The sequence below is a fragment of the Phasianus colchicus genome, chromosome 13 (genome assembly GCF_987193195.1).
Source record: "Phasianus colchicus chromosome 13, bPhaCol1.hap1.1, whole genome shotgun sequence".
NCBI classification, from domain to species: Eukaryota; Metazoa; Chordata; class Aves; order Galliformes; family Phasianidae; genus Phasianus; species Phasianus colchicus.
Window position 1 is genome coordinate 14,513,075 of NC_143448.1, and position 21,500 is coordinate 14,534,574.

Sequence of the window (21,500 nt, forward strand, 5' to 3'; positions counted from 1 at the left end):
CATGCCTTTTAGAAATATGTTTTCTTTATTATCTTTTTTGATAAAAATTGTATGTTTTTCTGTTTTAATAAATGCTGTGATATCTGCTGCCTAGGGATGCAGAGAAAGAGGGAAAGCATTAAAGGTAATGCTGAGCTATTGTAAAACAAACAAGCAAAAAAACACACAAAAAAACAATTAGAAAAACAAAAAACAAAAACAAGCAAAATCCTCATTCCTGTCACTGATTGGAATTTTCTGACATTATTAGTGATTTAGCTTTCAAGTACCTTGCTTTATTCATAGCTTTCTTTATTTCTTTTAATATTATTTTTTTCAATTGTAACATGAAAGAGAGTAGAAAAATCAGGAGTGAAAGTGTGTTGAAACAAAATCTTAGTGTTTCTGTCCTTTAGGAAGAACTGATGGTCTCTGTGAGAAGTGCTCGAATCTGAGTTTGCAAGGAAGAATCTGAAGCAGAAAAGTTGAGAAACTTGCCTAAGCCCACAGGTCTTTCCCCAGTTGCTGTTTTGGGAAAATACTCAAAGCAGCCTGGCCTTCTGCATGCTGTCATAAACTTCAGTGGCACATTCTGCTGAGAGTGCTGTGGACTTCACATGTTCAATTTTCTTCTGTGAGGGAAACAGAGCAGTTGAGTTTCTTCTGTGCTCCACACACACCTCGTGCATATTCAAAGGAACTACAGTCTGTTAGCATCTTTTTTTTCTTTTTTGTAAAGCAAAAGCAGGGGGGATATTGAAAAAAGAAATATTTTGTCATTTTTCTGCTACCTATTCAATGGGAAAAGTTAATGAAGCCATCCGTACCCTAAAAAAATATTTATTTTTAGGTCTTTTTTAATATAGTTTCTTAAATTTGTTAACAAGAAGATAGTAACTAGCAGCTTGTGGTATAGTCTACTGAACTGCTTAATTTTTTAAAAAATTAATGTATTACCCCTCTTATGCCCCTCTTATAGCATTCTTGTCCTTTTTTGCTTGCAAGAGGCAGGAGAATTTTTCAACTGAGGGAAGCTGAAGTAAAATAAACCCAACTCTGTACACTACTTAACTATTAAGTAAACAACTTTAGACTGCAAAGTTGAAGAGATTTTTCTGCAGCTCTGTTGCATAACACAGGGCAGCACTGACTTTCTTTTTCAAACAGGAGTAAACATTTACCCAGTGGGGCAAAATGAATCCCAGTGCTTTAATGACATGTGTCTTGTGAGGGTGCAAAGACTTTTCTTAGGAAAGTTGCATTTAGCACCTTCATACTCCCATTGATGGATACTTCCTAATGCGAACTGAACCTGTCAAAATTTGGCTATATTTATTTTGCTGTTTTATTAGGTCTGGCAGGAGTAGGACAAAAAGAATTTGAGTGACATTCTGTTTAAACCCAACCTGCAAGGTAATTGCAGCAGGCAGAATGGGTGCTAGCAAAATAAATAAATAAAAACAGCAACAACAACAAAAGCAGACATAGTGAGAAAAGCACCAGATGCAATGAAACACAGGGATCAGGTGAATTGCTTGAACTTTGGATACAATGAGATTGCTTTTCCAGGCTTCGTTTTGTGCTGGTAGGCCTACCAGTGCCTTTGTATTCCTGCAGAATTGCTCATTGTGTTGTTCTGTGGCCAGAGTAGATCTCATTGCATGATGATGCTTGTATCAAATCTACTGCCTCTCCACTCAAATGCTTTGATTGTATAGGGCCACTGTTCTCATCCTTTTTTCCAGTCTTCTATATGATTATTTTTCAGTCTCTTATAGCAGTGCTAACGTTCTGTCTAAACTATGACTGTACACATAGGAATAGGTAGCATTGGAATTGCGTGAAGTGTCCCTCTAATTTCTTTTCTGCTAAGTGAGATAAGCAAATTGGACTGAAGACTGGGGAGGAATACAGGGCCCTTGCCAGCTTCCTTTAGGTGCCAGAGAGTTTACTGATCCTAAAAATGAGGGCAAGAACAGATGCACACGTACATCATTCATTAGGGGATCTATGCAAACTGCACATCATGGTGCTTGGTATTCTCTTGAGGATGTCTTATGGTAGAGCATTTGTGGAAGAACTAAAGGCAATGGCTGGGTGTTGTGCATGGACATAAGGTGCTCACTGCAGCCAAGTGGAAGCTCTTTCAAAATTGTGGCTTCCGAGAGCCATAGTCTTGGGCTGGCTTCCTCCTTCACTGGTTGCAGTGGAAATAGACTTTGTGCTGATTTTGTTCTGAGATTTCAAAAGGAATGAAGACAGGGGTCTTGAAATTGAAAATATTAATTGTTGTTTGGCTGATGCCTAAGGTTAGCACCTTCGGGTTAACCTGTCATTTTGCAGGAATGTATGTTCTCTTCCTAATGTTGCTTTAAGATCGTAAGCTATTTGCTTAGAAAATATTTTACCCTGCTAAACTCTTACTGAATGAAAAACTATGTAGGTGGATAGATTGTTTTCTACAATTATGTATCTCCTGCTATGAGTAGCAGATTGTTTTAGGTTAATATACAAGGTTGAATTTAGCTGGTTTTATGGAGTATTTTTGAAATATATATATTTCTATTGGCTTATTTAAAATGCATGCATTAAGAATAACGCTTACTGCACCTTTTATTTCATGACTTGCTTAGAAGTTTCACCAGCTAAAGGGAAGGAAAAAATGTACCAGATTAACCTTAAAACTACCTCGTGTCAAATCATTGCATTACTTAAAGCTGTGCACTATATGGTCTTTAGCAGAACCACAATAAAATTACTATTTTTGGCACTGAGTGTTGTGCTCGTCCACTCCTGTTGATGATTTGTATTCACTTTGGGGTTGTAATGTTGAACAAGAGACTCAGTCTTGTTTCATAATACATTTTCTATAATACCATACTGTGAACTAAACTTGCTGTTATTTGTCTTCTATTTATTTTATTTTCTCTTGTTCCAGCATAAAGCCAAGGTAGAAGCGATGACCCTAGACCTTGCTTCTCTTCGCAGTGTGCAGAACTTTGCTGAAGCATTCAAATCCAAGAATATGTAAGTACTCAGGAAATTACATTTAATAATTTCTTGTTATTTATCAGCTGAGCAAAATTGGCAGAACTCACCATAGCTGGACTGATCAGAAATTACAGTACATGAATGAGACTCTTTGTTTTCATCCTAGAAAATAATCACAGATCTCAGTATTCAATGTGTGGCCATATCTTAAACCTAAAGGAGGGCATCGATAATTCTCTAGCTATTGAGAAATTCCAAAGATTAACTGTATAAAAAATAGATCAAGCAAGTTTTATCAACTTTGCTGTGGCTTGAAAGTTTGTGGATGAACAATTAGCACACTCATTGTCTTACTTTTTTTTGTCTAACCTTCTGTATCCTTCTTATTTTTAAAGTACTTTCAAAAAATGGCCTTTTGAGCCAAACAACTCAGTTTCACAGACCTGTATCTGAAATAGCCTATGACAAATTAAAAAAAAAAAGAAACGAAAAAAGCTAGTGGTAATAACAGAGCCTAACAAAAGGGCAGTTTATTTATTCACCTTGAATTCCAAATGGTTGGCTTGCTATAGCTAGAATGGTAAATCTTTAAATAAACGATTTCAATTTTTTAAGTGCCACCTCTTTACAACAAATTCAGCACTTTGTGCTTTTATCCAGATTTTCCAAATGATGTGAACTATTCTAACTTCTCTTTTTCTCTGCAAATATTTTTATAGTGTGTACACTTCTTAGTGTTCTTTTGAAAAGAATATGGTCTCTTAGAATGTTTTGAAAATATATATTTTTTAAAAAAAGTATTTGAAAAAAGAGAATGTTTTTTCACTTTTTAACTACTACCAAAGCTAAATCACAGTTAGATGACATTTTTGGACTCACAGGTCTCTTAGATTCAAAGAATCATCAAAACTGAGTTCTAACACAAACTTGTTCACTGCCAAAATTCTTTGTAACAGTGTTTTTGTGCTGTATAGCATCTTCATGTCTGCAAATTTTCATGAAATAGAAACACAAAGCCTTGCAGTATTGAATCTTTAATACTAATTCAGTTTCATAACATGTTTTAATTTAGAACAAAAAGATTAGAAAGAAATTTAATTTAATTTCTTTATGCTTTTAGTATGCTACATTTATTTAAAAAGAGGATATGGTACCATGAAAAGTTAAAACCACTCTTATTTCGAATGCAATTCTTAACTTGATTTGTGCATTGCCAATCATATCGTACAGTCATACCATCATTTGGTATGCATGTTATAAGTCCTTAGAAGTGAATGTTCTTAAATCAAATTTTGCTATAGAAATTAGAAAATGAAAAGATTCGGAATCAGTAAAACCTATTTGACTTCTGTTAGCGTGCACTGTTTTACCAGTGTTTAGCTATGTTGCCCCCAATTGAGTTTATTAATGTTTTGCTCTTGTTTTATTCTGCAAAATTTTAGTCATAGACAACAGCCTGTGTCTTGCCCTTCGGATATTTCTGTCTAGAATCTGCGCTCAGATGCGTGTGTGTCTGGTGGAGCTGCTCTAAGCATTATTGAAAAGTCAGAGGTCCTGCAACTATTGAGAAGCTTGTGGGGTTTAGACAGAAATGAATTTCCAGCTATATTTTGTTTAAACTTTGAGCCTGGATGGAAACCAGACTCCTGCACTGCCTGTCGCAGTGGGTCTTCTGTCTGATACACATACAGAAGAGTTACCTTGCAATCATCTGTGCAGACAGGAGAGTGGACTGGAAGACCTTCTAGGTTTTTCTGGCTCTGTTTTTTTGTGATATAGCTGTATCTAGATATGGTCAGAAAAGCAATTATATGGCAATAGCATCTTATTATTGCAATGCCAGCCCTATGTGTTTTCCAGCACTAATGTGCACTAACTACTTTTGTCTCTGCTTTGCAGTCATGTCCAGAGGCCTTTGTCAGATCAGTGATTCCTTTGCATTAGTAGCTTTTTGAGCAATTGAAGAAAACCTTACTGGCTTCAGTGTCAAGCTGAATGAATCTTGTACTTTATGCTTTGGCAAGTCCGTAAGCTGGTAGCCTAACATTCATAAGGCTTTGGTATCTCTGCTTTCATGAACCTGAGTGAGAGGGTGTACTGTGATACACTCACAGTTTTTACATAGTAGCTGTAAATCTTATTTACAAAATAGGAGATATTGGATAAGTATACAGTTTTTCTTACAAAATCCTCCTACAAATTCTTTAGCAATAAAGTAGTAGAAAAAGCAAGTTGTTTTTTTGTTTTCTGAGGGCTACAATCATTTGAGTTCTGAGTTTTATAGTTCTCGATTTCTTGGGCAAAACTACAGTGGTTTTTAAAGTGTGAAGGACAAACTGTATATGTACACACACACATTTTTCTGTAAATGTTTATATTTTCATTTTTCCCAGCACACTGTGTGAAGAGGGCTTTATTATTGTGAAGTGAACTTCTTACACTTCTAGGTGCAGACAGTTTTCTTGTTTGCATTATTTCTCTAGTCTGGTATTGCTTTCTGGGACACTTTGGTATTCTATAGAAACTGTTGGTCTTGGTGACATCTGACCTAATAGATGAAAGCATTAAAAATAGAGAATAGATTTGCTTGTCTTTTTAGATTCTGCTCTTCTGGAATATTTTGTGGCTCTGGATATTTTATCCTGTCAGCAGATAGAAGGATGTCCTCATCGCCACATCACAGCCTGGGAGTGGGTTCTTCCTTGGCTGATAGCTGTTGGAAGAGAGTTCCTAAAGAACTGTGTTTCACAGATCTTTTCCTGAATAAGAAAGCTAAAATGGAACTACTTCAGATAAAAGTATCCCTAAATTTCTTCTGCTTATCAGATCAAAACTTTTTTTAGATGGGGAAGGGGTGAGGATTGCAAGGGTTAGAGGAAAAAATGCTGAACTAGTAAAAACCAGGAGAAAAACCTGCCTTCTTGAATGTGTTGGAGAATCAAAGAGATCCTGAAAACTACATGAAGAATGGAGAAACGTCATCCTCTGTTCAGCAGGGGCTGGCTGCATGAAATAACAAATAATGCAACAGAGGGAGCATTGAGAAAAATATAAATAGTAAATGGGAGGAAAGAGTTACTTTGGAAAGGAACTTTTAATACAATTTGGAGTAGTACGTAAGAGCTAAGATAAAAGTAAAAATCAGATGATTAATCTTAGAAGCACGAAAACTCGAAGAGATTTGAAAGGAACCTTGTATTCCCTTTTGGATTTATTAGGTGTTGCAGCCTTGTCCACAGATAAAATTTGAGCTTAGAGTGTATAAACACTGGTAAATTATGCTGTATTCATATAAATATACTCCAGAAAATCCTTTAGCCTCATGGAAGAAAATAGTTTTTTGTTTTCCACTATTTAAACTCTTCAGTTGATACAGCTGCTATTTTTTTCTGAGACTTTTCTTTATCCATGTAGTCTCAAATGAAACTTTGGGATAAAAGGCTATCCTAGGTCTTGCAGCTCTGTGATTGAAGCTGAACACAAGCTTACCTTACCAGAACAGCGCTTTCCAGTTTTAATTTCTCTTTCAGTTAAAAAGATTTTGTGGGAAGAAAAAGGTAAATATAATAATTGCAGTTCAATCTCCCAAAGTCTTCTGACAAAATATGACAATATTGCTGATCTGTCTCTTGTTTCATCATGGGACTGCAGGACTGCAGCACATCCTGAACACGATGGACTTATGAGTGAAATGGCAGGTAGTGCCAAAGAGTTTGCAAAACGAATTGTTGAGAGAAAGCATTCATTATGCCACAGTAATGCTTACAAATTTTAGGTTCTCTCGAGGTTTTGAAATGCAGTGCTGATCTTTCTGTGATTTTTACTGTCATTTGTGACACTCTCTGAGGACACCTGGCTCGTTATCTCTAGGTCGATTTCTCACTGGCTGTTTCTACCAGGAGTGGATGACTTTCACCACTCATGAAGGTAGTGGTAGGGTGTCAATGGTTCGGCCCAGTTCCGTGTTTAGCGGGGCGGGGGGATTTCGCAAAATCCATGCCTCCAGAAAAGGGAACGGGGGACCCCAAAATAATTAAAAACAGCGGCAATGATCTGAGGAGAAACAAACTTATTTACTAAATATGGTATCGGAATAACACACTATAATACAATATAATTACAATTGAAGCTAATAAATCAAATACAATGAGAGAATGTCTGAAAGGTGGATAGGACTCACCTGGCTGAGGTGAGATGTGCAGTCTGGTTAAGCAGCAGGGAGATGAAGAAGAGCTGATGAAGAAGGGAGGACGAAGAAGAGCGCATCAGGTGACCTTGCCAGGAATTATATCTCCTCCCTGACTGCAGAGCCCTCTGGGCAATGTAGTTCTTCTTCTCTTCCGGGCAGGTACCCGGAACTTGAGTATTAACAGTTAAACTCCCAGTGCACTACATGATGTTATGATGTGGAATACTGATAACCAAAAATCATAAAACCATGACATAGGGTTAGGATGAGAGCAGGAAAAAAGGTCTCGATGCACCCAAGAGCTAAATTTCTCAAGTTATTTCTACTATCTGTTTCTAGTCTTTCCCCTCTGCTAGTTTTCAGCTCAGGCAGTTGATTGAATGTCTCTGTTAAGGAAAATCAAATAAATGATCTGTTTATAATAATGTTCTGGGCTAGGATGGATTTGGCATTAACTGCTTTTTGTGCAGTTGGATGAGGCAGACAATCCAATCTTTCATATTAGGCTTTTGGAAGTAAAAACACTGAATTGAATCTTCTCTACATTGACTGGGCACAATGTGAGGAATTATGGTTGGTATTAATCCCACTTTATTAGACAAATGACTGCCCTCCTGTGCTTGTATGCAACATAGCATTTAAATCTAGCCGGAATCAGTGTTTTGCTGTTCATGGACTGCAGGATTTGGAATTTTTAAAGGAACTTGTATTTGATATTTTGGTCATCACACGTTTGACTGCAGCCTGCATGGTTTAATTGTGAAAGAGAGCTAATATTTCCACCCTAAAATGTCCAGAATAGGTATTGGTTATTTTTTTTTTGCCAGTGCTTACAATCATTGTATCATGCTCCTTGCATGATCCTCAGCATAAGAACTGTGACACGATCATAACAGCAGGCAGAACTAAATGATAAGGCTGCATATGAAATGTTATGTGCATCTTAGCTTTGAGTGGTGCACACTGCAGCTTGGTTTGAATTAAAGTTTTCTTCAGCTAAACAGTAAAACATCAATCTAATGTTCTCCATGTTTGAGGAAAAGAATGAGATTATCCTGAAAAAAAACTTGGTTTACTTCAAATTAAAAAAAAAAAAAAAAAAATAGTATTTGCCAATAACTACTACTGAGAGTTTTCTGAATTGGAAGCAGCAGTTCGCAGTTATGCAACTCACAGTAATGCAGGACTTCTGTCTGTAGATTTTCACTACTGTTTCTTTTCTATACTTTAAAATAGATTTTTTTTTTTTTGTGGTGGTGGTAAGAATTGGCATATGCTAACAGTTTATTCACTTATACTGTATATAGGAATACAGAAAAGACAGCAGTTATGAATTATGGTCCACCATTTGGAACTTAGTCTCTTATTATTTCCCCAACCAGACCCAAAATGGAGAGGACCAGATTTTCAGTTGGCCTCCTTACTGAGGCCGCAGACTCCATGAGTGCATTTATTTTTCATGCTGCAACCAGAAGTGTTATGAAACCTTGCAGATGCAATTAAGATTCTGAGCCTGCTAAAAATTCACCCCAGAAAGTATTTTTCTGAATCTTCATATATGATGACTGACATATTACATGCTTTATTTTTTTTTAATTCTAAGTTAACCACAATTAAATCACAAAGGTTGTATGATAAATTCTATCTGTACCTATAAATACATATGGAGAAATGGGATCTATTCAGCAAGTTGTTTCATGGACGATTTAAAGGGTCCAGAAAAAAATGAATATATGATTTAAATGAATTATTAGTGATGCTTTTATGCCAATACGCCTCACAGTTCTGTAGCAGAATTCTCTTTGTTAGAGACAATTGTTGCCGCTGCATAATGTTATTCAAAGTGTGAATATATTTTCCAACCTGCAGAGATCTTTGAAATTTATAGACATATGTCTTGTGAATTAGAGCTAGAAACAGTTGAGCTATTAAATTTGTCTTTTGAACTCAGAATACGACTTGCATTCTAACAGTGCTACTCAGACACAAACTTCTGGACAGCATTGTAAGTTTTGAGATATTCAAAAATATCCACGTTGAATTAAGTATGGAAACATGCATAACTTGGAAGTTACTGTTGCAGACAGCATGTATCTTAAATTTAAATAAGATCAAAGTTTGACTGAATTTGAAACATTCGTAATAATATTAGAGTGAAACACTTTGTTTTCCTTATGTGGTGGTACTGTGCCTTATTAAAGCCTAGGGATTGGCTTTCTGCATAAATATCTTCTTTCTTTCCTTCCTTTTTTGTTTTTCTTCCCTTCTGTTTTTAAGCTCTTGTACACAATCACCCCATTATGGTAGCATGTGTCAAGCCATGTGCATCCAAAAACTATTTCCAGTATTTTTTTTTAATTAGGAGTCTTTCAAGCTTAATCCTCCCCACTTTTACTGGAGGCCAGAGAACATGACGTTTTCACCAGATCACCTTATCTGCTGCATTGGAACACAAGAAATATCTCCATTCTCAGAACTCTTTCTTAAAGTAAAAGTCTAACTTAAAATATAGAATGGACAGTTCACTATAACATTAACTAGAAGTACATGTCCAAAAAAAAAATTAAATGCTTTTGCACATTGACAGCAGAAAGAATGATAGGTGCTTGCACAGTTTTATGACTACAAACTGGACTGCCTAAAATTTGTGAACTTGCCACTCGTCTTTGGAGGGTTATCCAGGTTTCTTCCTAAAGTTACAGTGAAAAGAGTCTCTCTCCTGCGTTTGGCATCTGAAGATGTGTGGCTGTTTCTGTTTCACTCAGTACCTGGACTGGCTGTTTTGGTTGGCTCAGACTGCATCTAGCTCTAGCACTGGAAACAAAATGGAGAGTGGAAAATGAAACCAACTGCTTTTGAAGTACTTTTTGACTCCCCTTTAATGTGTAAACAAGAAGAAATTCGAAGCCATTTTTTGATAAAATCTCAGCCCCAAATTTCAGCATAATCTGTAATGCTGATGGGAATGCTGCCCTTCAGTTGGTCTCAGGGAAGGAAGGCTATTTGGCTACTGTTCATCTTCAGACACTGAGCAGACAAAAACACTCACAGATGTGCCACAATGTCTCTGTGCCATGGATCTGGACTATAACTCTGAACTAAGAAAGAAGATCAAAACAGTGTCCTGTTAGTTCTTTATTTTAGTCAGCTGTAGATGTGGAGGTGAACAAAGGGATGAGTCTGCAGGTATGCTCAAACACTCAAATTACAGTGAAGGAATGAGGGAATGAATTTCCAGAGTCCAGAATTATTTATTTAAATAGGAAGCTGGAACCAAAACTCTGCTCACTGGTGACTGCCCAGTCAAACCAAACTATTAGAGTCATTTCTTCTTCTATACACAGCCTGGCCCAGTAAATGTTCTGTTGTTTTCTGGAAAATGATGTGGTTTGGGCAGAAGGGATGGAAAGTATCCCTTTGCCACCACCACCCAGTCCACAATCTGGTGATTAATAAGTGCTCCTGAAAGGTAGGAGATGAAGGTTTGGAGGCTGTCAGATTGTCACACACAGCAGCATGTAATTATGCACTGGGGATGGCACTGCTACCATCAGCAGCAGCATTTTGTGAAAGGCTGAGCTTGGCTTAATTCCTTAGGTTTTGAAAAGTGGCCTGTGAGAATCTCAAAAGAAAGGAAGCAGCTTGAAACAGACCTGAAGTAGACGTTCTTAAGAAAATTTAAGATTTGCTTTGTCCTTCTGATTTCTTTTCTGACTTATTCTAGCCAGGTACATGTTAAGACTGTGAACCCCCCAGTGGCTTCTGCTCAGCACATTGATGGTTTTGATTCCCATTTTGAGCCACGCATTCATGCCAAAGTCTAAGACAAGTCTGAGGCGGCTCATAAAATGTTTTGGAGTCCACTTCTAAAACTCTTTAGAGGCACTGCCTTTCTACAAAGTTCCAGAAGACACATCAGCAGCAAGAGGTGTTTTGAGTATCTAAGGAAGTAAAATATATATGACTTAATCCGCCTAATTACAATCTATTCTGTTGCAAATAAAACAAGGAATTTGCAGTGGTATAGCTTAATGGATTTTAAGAAGATTTGTGTTTAAGTGATGTTGTCTTCTAAAATTTCTGAAATATAAGGCAAATGTATTTATTCAATTGCTTAAGCATTAAAATATATTTAGTTAAAGTTTTTATATGGGAGATAATTAAAACACATGAAGGCAGAGTCTTCTGGCACTTGAGTATGAATGCTTTACTGCTGACATTAGACAGACCATGCATATGGCACATGTGTCTTAATCTTAGAACCAAAAAATTTGCGTTATACTCTGCAAAGGTTGTATTTCTTCATTAGCTGCTCCCAAGGTATCAAAAATCCCAGAGGATTTCAAAGCACATTAATTTTTATCACAACATGGAATCTTTCAAGTCTGAATGGCAGCACGCAGCTGCTGTGGGCTTGATTACAGCTCTATATTTCTCTGGGCAAAACAGAGGAAAGAGTTGTCAGTGGCAAGTGAAATGTTCAAAATGCATAAAGTGTTTTATTGTTTAGATGATAAACTGTGGTTCCTAAGACATATTCCAAAGGGTTAGTTGTTTTCAATGGAAAATACCATGAATATGTAATAAAACTGGCTTTTCTTGTGAGTTTGTAGCTTCCTTTTTTTTTTTTTTTTTTTTTTTCTTCACAATCACACAGTGAATGCAAAAGAAATTTGTATCTTTAGAAGTGCAGTGAAAATAACAAATCATTCCGTGGTTACTGCAAGATAAATGTTCCTTTAGAGCTGGCTTCTGTATATTAGTAACTCCTTGTGTATGTTTGTAAATGATGCTTTGCTATAGGGATTTTGAAAAAGATAGAGTTGTCCCTGTGTGAATTGCTGAAGGAAAAGAAAATTACCAGATTCTACATATCTTTTAAGTGTCACTGATACTTAAAAAAAAAAATCTTTGCAAGACATGACAAATAGTGAAATGAGGGGCTCTTCATACTGTGCCAGAGCTTGTGAAAAGGAAAAAGAGAGCGCAGGATGGAAATACTGAAAGGTTGAACAGATACAGGAATTAAGTTTCACAGCCTGGTTTGGTCCCCTTTCTACCCTGACCTCTCACCAGGAACTCCAAAATCCGTATGTATTGAGGCATTTGCAGAACTAGCAAGATGCAGTATTTTGATAATGGAAAATGTGGGTTTTTGGGTGGATTTTGGTATGAAATGCAGTCCTGAGGAGGCACTGGGGTTTGGGACGAACAGCACTTTTTCATACCAATTCCATGAGTGCAGCATTTGCTGTCAGAGATAATTTAGGGTTAGATTAGAGCTATGCAGAAGGAAATTCACAGCTGTGGATAATGGGCCCCAAAAAGGCAAAAGTGTCCTTGGTATGAATGTAGAAGAAAGAAACCCCCCGCGTGCTCATGAAATATAATTCTTCCTTCTTAATAAGAGGTGAAGTATATCCAAACAGGAAGAGAAGGCTCTAAGCTCATGGATTGAGTTCAGTGATCCTTGTTCAGAGGTTTGCTTCTTCATACCTTCAGGAAAATGACAGAGGAGCATTAGCATATGTACAGACTGGGCTAATTCCTGGGGTGGTAGGAAGGCAGCTAAGTATTAATCCCATTAATCTTGATCTTCATTTAAGATAAATAATTTGTTATCAAAAGACAGTGGTTTACTGCTGTATGTAACATACATAATGCATGTTAAAAAGTTCCCAATTCCTCAGATTTACAGTGTCACATACCATGCTTGTATTGTATGAAACAGCAAAATGTAGGAGACAGATCATATCAATAACTTAAACCTCATCCCTTCTTTTCTTATTTTGTGTGTAATCTGTGAAATTTATACTACAGTAAAATGTTAAAATTCCAATTTGGATCTTTTTAATGGGAAAATACCTTGGGCAGTGTAGGTTTTCCTAATGTCAGCTTGATGGCAACATCACAGATGTTTTAGATGTTAATGTTAAAGGTATAAATAGATATATATATTTGTTGGGTCTAAATTTCTTTTCAGAAGTTCAAATTAAGATTTTTACAATAGTGGAAATTGCTTCTGCACCTCCACCGAATGGAAAAGTAGGGGCCTCTCCCACATTCTCATCACCTTAGAGCTAAAAGTCTTCTTCGAAGGATGATTGCTTATTAATTTCTGGAAGTGTAAGATACATGGCTTTTTTTTTTTTCTTGTATGTTTAAGAAAATTAATACAGGGAAAACTAGGACTAATGGATGTTTTCTGTTTAGATCTAAATCTACTGAGACCTTTTTTCCTTCTCCAAACTTTTATGAAATTGTGCACTCAAGATTTTATAGAGGTAATTAATAATGATTGAGAGATGGTTGACCTATATGGCAGTATGTAGATGATATTTTATGAACATACAGGAGCAGCTGCTCATAATTCCCATGTATTAGGTATGAAGAGAGAGGCAGAACAATTTCAGTCCATTCCCATTAATCTCTTGGAAATGGGGCAGAAGTATTTGCTGATCAACAGTGTCAAATCCTGCAAAGAAATCCAGTTTCTTTGGAAGAATTTGAGAGAATTTTTCTTGCTTATAGCTGGAGGTCATCCATCGGGGCCCTAAGTCCTGTGTTAGTAGCTTGACTTAAAATGAAGCCTGTCTGACAAGGATCCACTATTCTGTCATTTGACAGGTGGCAACAGAAGCTATTTTTGGTATCTTTTCAGTCAGTGCTCCCAGAAAAGAGGAAGTTAGGCATGCATTAAGCATTCATTTTCAAAATTCATGTAGTTAAGAGGTGCTTTTTTGGGTGTGCTTTCATCAAGGTAGTAAATATTTTTGAGCGGATGTTAGATCTTACGTGGTGCCGAGATCTCCTCCTGCTTTTAGCCTTTTCCTTGTTGCTCAGTTTCCCATTGTTGCTTCTTGTATGATTGAGAGAAATTTCTGGAGATGATTTTTTAACTCTGTTTTGTTTTGTTTTCTGGGGAGCCAAATGACTGCATTTGGTTATCCTTTTTTGTGAATATAGACGTTTCCTCACAGAAGTACCAGCATTTTCTAGCTCTGCGTGGGAGCAACCTGGGTGTTCAGGGTTATGGGATGGAAAAATGTGGTGGGCTGTGACTTTGCTTCTCTATGGAAGAGAAGTCACATCTCTCTGCCTTCTTTACTGGCCGTGACATAGGTCTACAGTTGCTTATGGGACTTGGGGGATATGGTAAAACCTTTTCTGTTGAATTTCAGTGTAATTCCAAACAGTGTGAACTTTTCAAATCACTTGAGAAGTGCCCCAGATGGTGTGACATTCTGCTTCATGGGAAGATTTGAGAGTATTCCCTTTGCATAATTTCTGGTTAACTATTTCATTGCATTTGCAATGGGAGAACACCAAAGCCATGAGCTCTGTTGACATTTTGGCGGTGTTTGTTTAACCTCCTAGTGCACAGGCTACATTTGTTGAAAAATATTATTCTTACCTTTGCAAATCATTGGTAATTAATTCCCTTGGAAATATCTACTGCTGCACATAGCCAGGCTTGGGAGTCTGCTGGCAGATCATAGTTTAACGTCAGGTGCTAACCCACTTGATTATTGCATTTTGTAACTAACTGATTTATAGCAGCAACTTCATTTCTGTCTCTCTCTAATGTATTAACTTTTTGTATTTTAAAATAATGCAGAGCAGTTGGATTTCTTTGTAGCTTCTAATGGTGAATTTAGCACAGCATGCAAGATCTGGATGACTTGCCCGATACTAGGCTTAGTGATGTGTCACAGGCTTGTGAAGTGCACAAGATATTCAGTGGTTTTTAAGTGAGATATTCACAGTTAAATATGTCCTTATTAATTCTACATGCTTTTTAACTTCAGTAAATTGTAGCTACAATTACCAACACAATGAGAGTTTTCTACAGTTGCTGCATAGCTTGCAGTTTAAGCAGAGTATTCTCTCGTCTCAGTCATGCTGTGAATGAGAAGAAACAGTGACTACATGCTATGGTGGAGCAGCTTATGTTCAACTCCCAGTACATACTTAAATTGTAATGGTAGAACACATTAGCTCACTTGGTGTGATGTAAGTCACCGACTGAAGACATTTTAAGGAGACATAGGGGTAAATTTGCAAAACACTCTGGAAGGTTTTAATTATACAGAGTTTCCAGAAAGATCAAGTAGGCGTCATGGTTAAAGGGAACACACTTGGTAATGTCAATAATAATAACATTTTCCATTGCTGATGACATATTTTTGTTAGTCTTAGTTGTTTGTAATTCTACATCAAAGGCACTACTTGAACCAAGGAGAGGTTTTTTTTCTTTTCTTTTTTTTTTTTCTTTGGGCTCAGGAGGAAGCCTAATGTAGATCACAGCAGTTTTTTTAATGAACTTGTGAAATCAAGGTCATAGTTCTGCTATCACTTAAAAATACTCCTGTCATAAAGCAAAGCTGTAGTGCCAGATGTGTGGTGTGAATTGTCAAGTATCTTAAGAATTTTGTTCCTGCATAATGATACGTTCAGCAATACAGAGCTCTGCACCACTGAGATTAGAATCTGTCATCTGTGGCTGAAATTCATAACCATGTTATGACTGTTACAAAGGTAATGTGAAATGGCTATGTAATCTCATTCCGTTCCTGGTGTGTGAATGTCCACATCACAAAAACTTAGGTGACAATTTTCAGTAATTGGACCTTTGCTAGCAGTGAGACGTGAGATACTGATAGCTTTGTATAGATGGACCAGACCTGAGAGGTGGTTCTTTCTGAGCTGAGATGAGGCACAGCAGCAGTAGCTGCTGGAACAGCCCTTCAGGTTTCTTTTCTGTGATGTTTACTAGAGAAACCACTTTTAAACCATTTAAAAACACTAACACTGATTACAAATATAGGTTTTACTTTTTCATTAGCATACTTATTTAAAATGTTTCTGTATTCATTTTTATATTTCTTCACAGATTTTTAATAGGATAGTGTAAGTATTTTTAACTTTACAGTCTCTTTAAATTTCATTACCTTTATTAAAAAAATAGAACAAAATATTATTCAGAAAATAAAAAGCTCAAGACTGAGGCATAATTTTATTTCTTTTATAAAACCCTATTTAATTCACTTACAGTTTAATAGTGACTACCTTTTATAGTTTTATAATTTTAGAATCCTCTTTTTAATTAATTGAGCTGAGAGATTTAGGTATAGAGCGCATATTTTGCCTCTGGTAGTTACTGTGTAATTAGTATTAATGAAGGGTATTACAATTTGGATAGGTGGAATATACCACTGGTTCATTTGTGGGTCCTTTCTGTCTAACTGTGGTCTGTTGTTTCACACTACGTATAACAATTATCACATAAAGTTAAAATCTTTCTATACAAATGTGCCACATTTGCTTTCTCAGGAAATGATGATGGTATTTTCTATATTACTGCAGTACTCATGTGCCCCAGTTCTCAAAGAGGAGGCTCGTATACCAAAACCAGCATCTATGCTGAAGAAACTCGTACCTTTTCCCAGGAGATTTACAAATCAGTAAATTAATTCTTGCCAGAACTTTTCAGAAACTTTCAGAAGAGATGATGAATCATCCGAAGTTTCCCCACGTGCATTCTCAATCTTCATGAGGCTTTGTTTTCCTCTTGGCAGATGGATCTTGAACACGCAAGATGAACTTGAGTTTAAAGAACTTTGATAAAATATGCCTCAAAGGGTTGGATATTTGTTTTAAAATACAGTCTTTTATATCCCAGCAAATAGCCTGATCGTGCAGTGTTGAGTGAGACAGCAAAAGCAATACCTTTGTGCAAAGTGGTTTGAGCAGAAAGGGAGAACCTTGCCTTTAAAAGGACAGTCCCCCTTTATCTTCAGTTTGTTTTGCAGACGCAGCATGTATAGGAAGCTATTACATGTGTATCACTGCCCAAAAGAAATTCAGCACTTCAGAAAACAAGCTCCCAAAACACAAAGATGTTTCAGCCTGCATCTGAAGCTTTTTGTTATTTTTTTTTTTTTCGAAATTGGCACAAGTACAGATATTAGATTCTTAACTTCTTTTAAAACCAGATGGTAACTTCCAAGCAAGGTCACAGTTGAAATTCAATTTAATAAAGACATGTAGTTTTCTGCTTTTGTCAGTGATGATGCGCAGATCTCAGCGTTCAGCTAAGGTGTGCATGATTCTGCTGGAAATGGTTTTGAAATCTGGCCTATCAGAATCAGGGCTTTTAAACGTGCCTGAAGGATCCTAGATTCAGTCAGGTCTGTTTGACAATCTGTGCCTTTATTTTTCATCTTTTCCACAATTCCTTTTGCAGATGTTCAGAGCAGAGGTGCGTACCCTGTTTAACCATTAAGGAGAAGATCTGATGCTGGATCTCCTCTCTTCTACATAAAGGGCTGTGAGGAGTGCTTGAACTGAGGGCAAGCAGCTGCTTTTCCTAGCTGCGCTTCATTTGTTATCTTTAAACATAGGGTTGATGTTGGGTGGTTGATTTTGCATTTGTCACAGGATTTCGTCCATTGCAATGAAGATGAAATATGCTGGAACAGGCTACCCAAACAAATGCAACGATATTAATGTTTTGGTGTTAGAGTTGCACTCTGTTCTTCACTAAATCCCAGTGGTGGCAGTGGCACCGAGTGCCTCAGCAGTGCCCTGTGGTGGGCTCTGTGTGCAGCCAGCAGCGGGCAACCCTGCCCTCCTCACACAGCTCTGCCCTGCACAACTGAAACCTGCACCCTCTGTGTGCACTTGATTCCCACAGGAATGCAACTCAGTGCATTTCACCAAGCTACCTTTCTCTAGACAGTTTTAACTCTTGGTACTTTTAATTCTTCAAGGCCTCTTCACATCCTGGTCTGCAATGCCGCAATGTTTGGTGCTCCGTGGAGTTTGACGGAGGACGGCCTGGAGTCCACCTTCCAGGTGAACCACTTGGGGCACTTCTATCTCGTCCAGCTGCTGGAGGACGTCCTGCGCCGCTCCTCCCCTGCCAGGGTGGTGGTCGTGTCCTCAGAGTCACACAGGTTGGTTAACCTTACGCTGTGGTTTGGGTTTAGCTGAGATCTGCCATCCTTAAAGCAGAGATGGTGATGGCAGAGCTGCGTAAGTTCTTAAAAAGGAAAGGCCCCGGTCTAAAGCATTTGTTGTTTGAATAATCTCTTTAAAAACAGCATTGCCGGTGTCTGTGGATGTTGCTACATTGCCATATGTAAAGCGTGTTCTAGTTTGTAGGTATTTTTTGATCATTCTTTGTATGAATGCAGATTTTCACCGCGTATCAGACCACTTATTGATTTCGCTAGGAGATGGAATAATAATTGATTAAATCTGAATGGCATGACCTATATTGATTTGTCATTCAACTACTTCAACATCGTACCAAGAAGAATGTGCAGTTATTTTAGTAGGAGAAACAATGCAATTAAAAACTACTAGATGAAATCCAATTGTTTTATAATGAGAAATTAGGGAATTCAATGCAGACATTAGCTGTGTAATGTAACTGGGAAATAGTATAGTTAATACACATTAGAACACTGGCCATGCCTCTTTTGGTGAAAGTTTTAATTAAAATATTAGATGCTTGTATTTCCTACTGTCATGAGAAGTGCAAAACAGATGTGATGAGGTTTGCCTTATTTCAGTTGTGCTGGAAGTGTTTGTTTTAATAACTGGGAAGAAGGTTTTGATATAAATTAGAGAATTAGAGAGTTCCTTGTGCAAAATGGAGGCCCCAGTTCTGTATTTTAGAGAGTGCAAACCTCTTACTGGCTTCTGATTTAGTTCCGGGACTCTAAAATAGACCTATAACGTCTAGCTTTAAACATTGTTGTTGATTTCTGTTTCACTTCTGGTCATGTGTAACATCTTCAGCAAACCCAAAGAAAGAATGTGTGAGTGGTGTTTGGTTTTGTTGTTTTTTTTTTCCCCTCTTTCCCTGCCTTCATATTTCTGAAATGTTTTAGTGACCCAGCATGAAGCTTATTTTTTTAATCATGTTTCCATAAAATGCAACCCCAGGGACCTGGTAGAGAGAGACCAGCCAAGGGTCAGGCTGAAACCTTTATCACTTCCAAACACAGGGGCTTATGGTATAAATGACACACTGCAGATAGATTTACTTTTACCATTTTAAATTTATGATGGCTGAAATGAAAGAAGCAATAGAAAATGCCAGTAATAATCCTCCCTGGTGTTAAAAGACATGAAATGTCTAGTAATTAGGTGGTAACAAAATCTGGACATCCTTATCTTGGCAAATCACACCAGGTCTGTGAAAGCAAGTAGCAGAGTCCTGTTAGGAGTAAGGGAGGCTACTGCAGGGCAGGCAAGATAGCTCTAGAAATAAATCTGCCAAGTCCAATCACTTGCCAGATGTGGATGGCACAATGGGATACGTATAAATGAGCTGTTATTTAATGGGAGATTATGTTGAATTGTCAGCTGCTTGTTCCCCTTTGTAAGTTTGCGTCTGATGGTATTTTAAATGACATCTTTGTTTTTCACTATATTAAATGTTATGTATAACTAGAGCTTACAGCTCTGAACATCTTTATCTGCTTTTTCAAAAGCATTTTTTGAAGTGTTCATTGCTAATTTCATTAGATCAGCTGAGGTTTATGGAAGCCAGTCAAAAAATAAGCAACAGCCTATGCTTGAGTAAAATAATAAACACATCTACTTGATGTCCCCCTTCTTCCAATTCATGTCATATCTTAGCATTTAAAACGATCATTGTAAATAACTGGTTTTGCCCCTAATCAGTTTAATGGCAAGAAGTTGATGTAAGGAGTTAGTTTAGACATTAGGTATTATTGGATAGTAGTACTTTCTGACCTACTTGAGAACTCTGTGCCTTAAACTATGTTGTAAAAGAGAAGTGTTGGTATCTAATTACTTCCATAAACCTTGGCTAGATCTTTTAGCTGGAGTCAAGACCCCCTGTTAGGGGAAAAATAAAGTCCCATGTTTGTGGAAAATATTATACTAGACTGCTCCAAGGCAAGATATTTATTTGCCTCTCTGGTTCCTCATTCTTTTCACTTACCTGGATTCAACACAAATGAAATCTGTTTAAATTAAGTTTTCCATACTCTAAGCACATCATATGAAAATCAGAATAATAAGTAGGTTGACTTTCCTTCTGTCTTTATTTCTGTAGTTAATTTGATTGTGCAGTCCTTATCCTACTGAATTCAATGAGATTGCTGACATAAGATTGACTCACTTGAAGGATGGGACTCAAATTATGCCCGTGTGTTTCCATTGTACAGTATACAATAAGTATTAAGTGCTTTATTTATAGATTATTTTTGGTGTCCTAAGTGGTTACTTGAGGAATGAATATAGGAAATTCCTCCCAGAATAGCCCTGTTAATTTCAGAGATGTCTGTTATCTAACTGGAAATTATGACAGATAATTTTTTGTTGCTTAAATTGAAGGGCCAATTCTACAAGATGTAGGACATTCTGGGTTCCTCTTGAGTTCAAATACTGTGGTTGCTTTTCTCTAAATGTATTATAATCCTGCTCTCAAAATGGAAGTAGAAATTCCAGCTGATCTCTTCATTTCTGGATACGAGATGCAAAATTAGTAAAGATATTTTAAAACATTTTTCTAGTGTGTACTATAATTATGTTTATCCCTGTTCTCCCTAGCTGATTCTGAAAACCCAGTATTAAAAAGAGCTTGCTAAATCTGTTTTATTTTTAGTAGCTCTTCTGGGTGGAACATGAGTCTGTAACTAAATATAGTATTATTTTCTAATACTAAGATAATCTAGTAAATTGATACATCAAAATTGTAAGAATTGGAAAATATACTATATGAAAAATTCCTTTTCTTCATCTAAAAGTCTTTAGAACATTCCCTACTTTGTTATTTAAAAGAAAAAAAAAAAGAAAAAGAAACAAACAGCTGGTGTTTAATGACTCTGTCAGACCCAATTAAAAAACATCAACTAGTTACTTTGATTTGTGTTCAGCCATGCCATGGGTATACTTAAAAACATTATACTCTGCCAGAACTCATTTTGGCTTTGTTTACGTTTGTCTTTTAAACATATAAGACTATTGATGGCAAGTTGCCAAGGTTATAACCCCTTTATATTCATCAATTTTTAATCTAAAAAAGAGTCTAAGAGGTAGTGAGACTCATCCATAGTTACTTGAACACTTAAATGAAAGTGTTCAGTATATGATGAAATAATCAGGGGAACGGATTAAATGAAAGGATGCTGTTTTTCTCTGCTTCCATTTTATTCTGCATTAATTCCTGCATGTTAATTGTGCTTTTGTGGAACTATGGCAAATTTTCCTTTTCTGATTAAAAATAATGTAATTCATAAGTTCATACAATGCTTTTAAATCATTAAGGCCTTTTTTTCAACTTGTGTTTACTTACTAT

At 36.8% G+C, this 21,500-nt stretch overlaps 1 protein-coding gene across 1 annotated transcript in view; it reads left to right on the forward strand.

The window, feature by feature from the left end:
* The window catches only part of WWOX (WW domain containing oxidoreductase), a 472,763-nt gene that overhangs the window by 97,329 nt on the left and 353,934 nt on the right, over positions 1–21,500 (forward strand). Inside the window, exons 6-7 of the mRNA XM_031615127.2 lie at positions 2,918–3,006; positions 17,932–18,117. Coding sequence (XP_031470987.1) covers positions 2,918–3,006; positions 17,932–18,117 — 275 coding nt within the window. The remainder of the gene's footprint in view (positions 1–2,917; positions 3,007–17,931; positions 18,118–21,500) is intronic.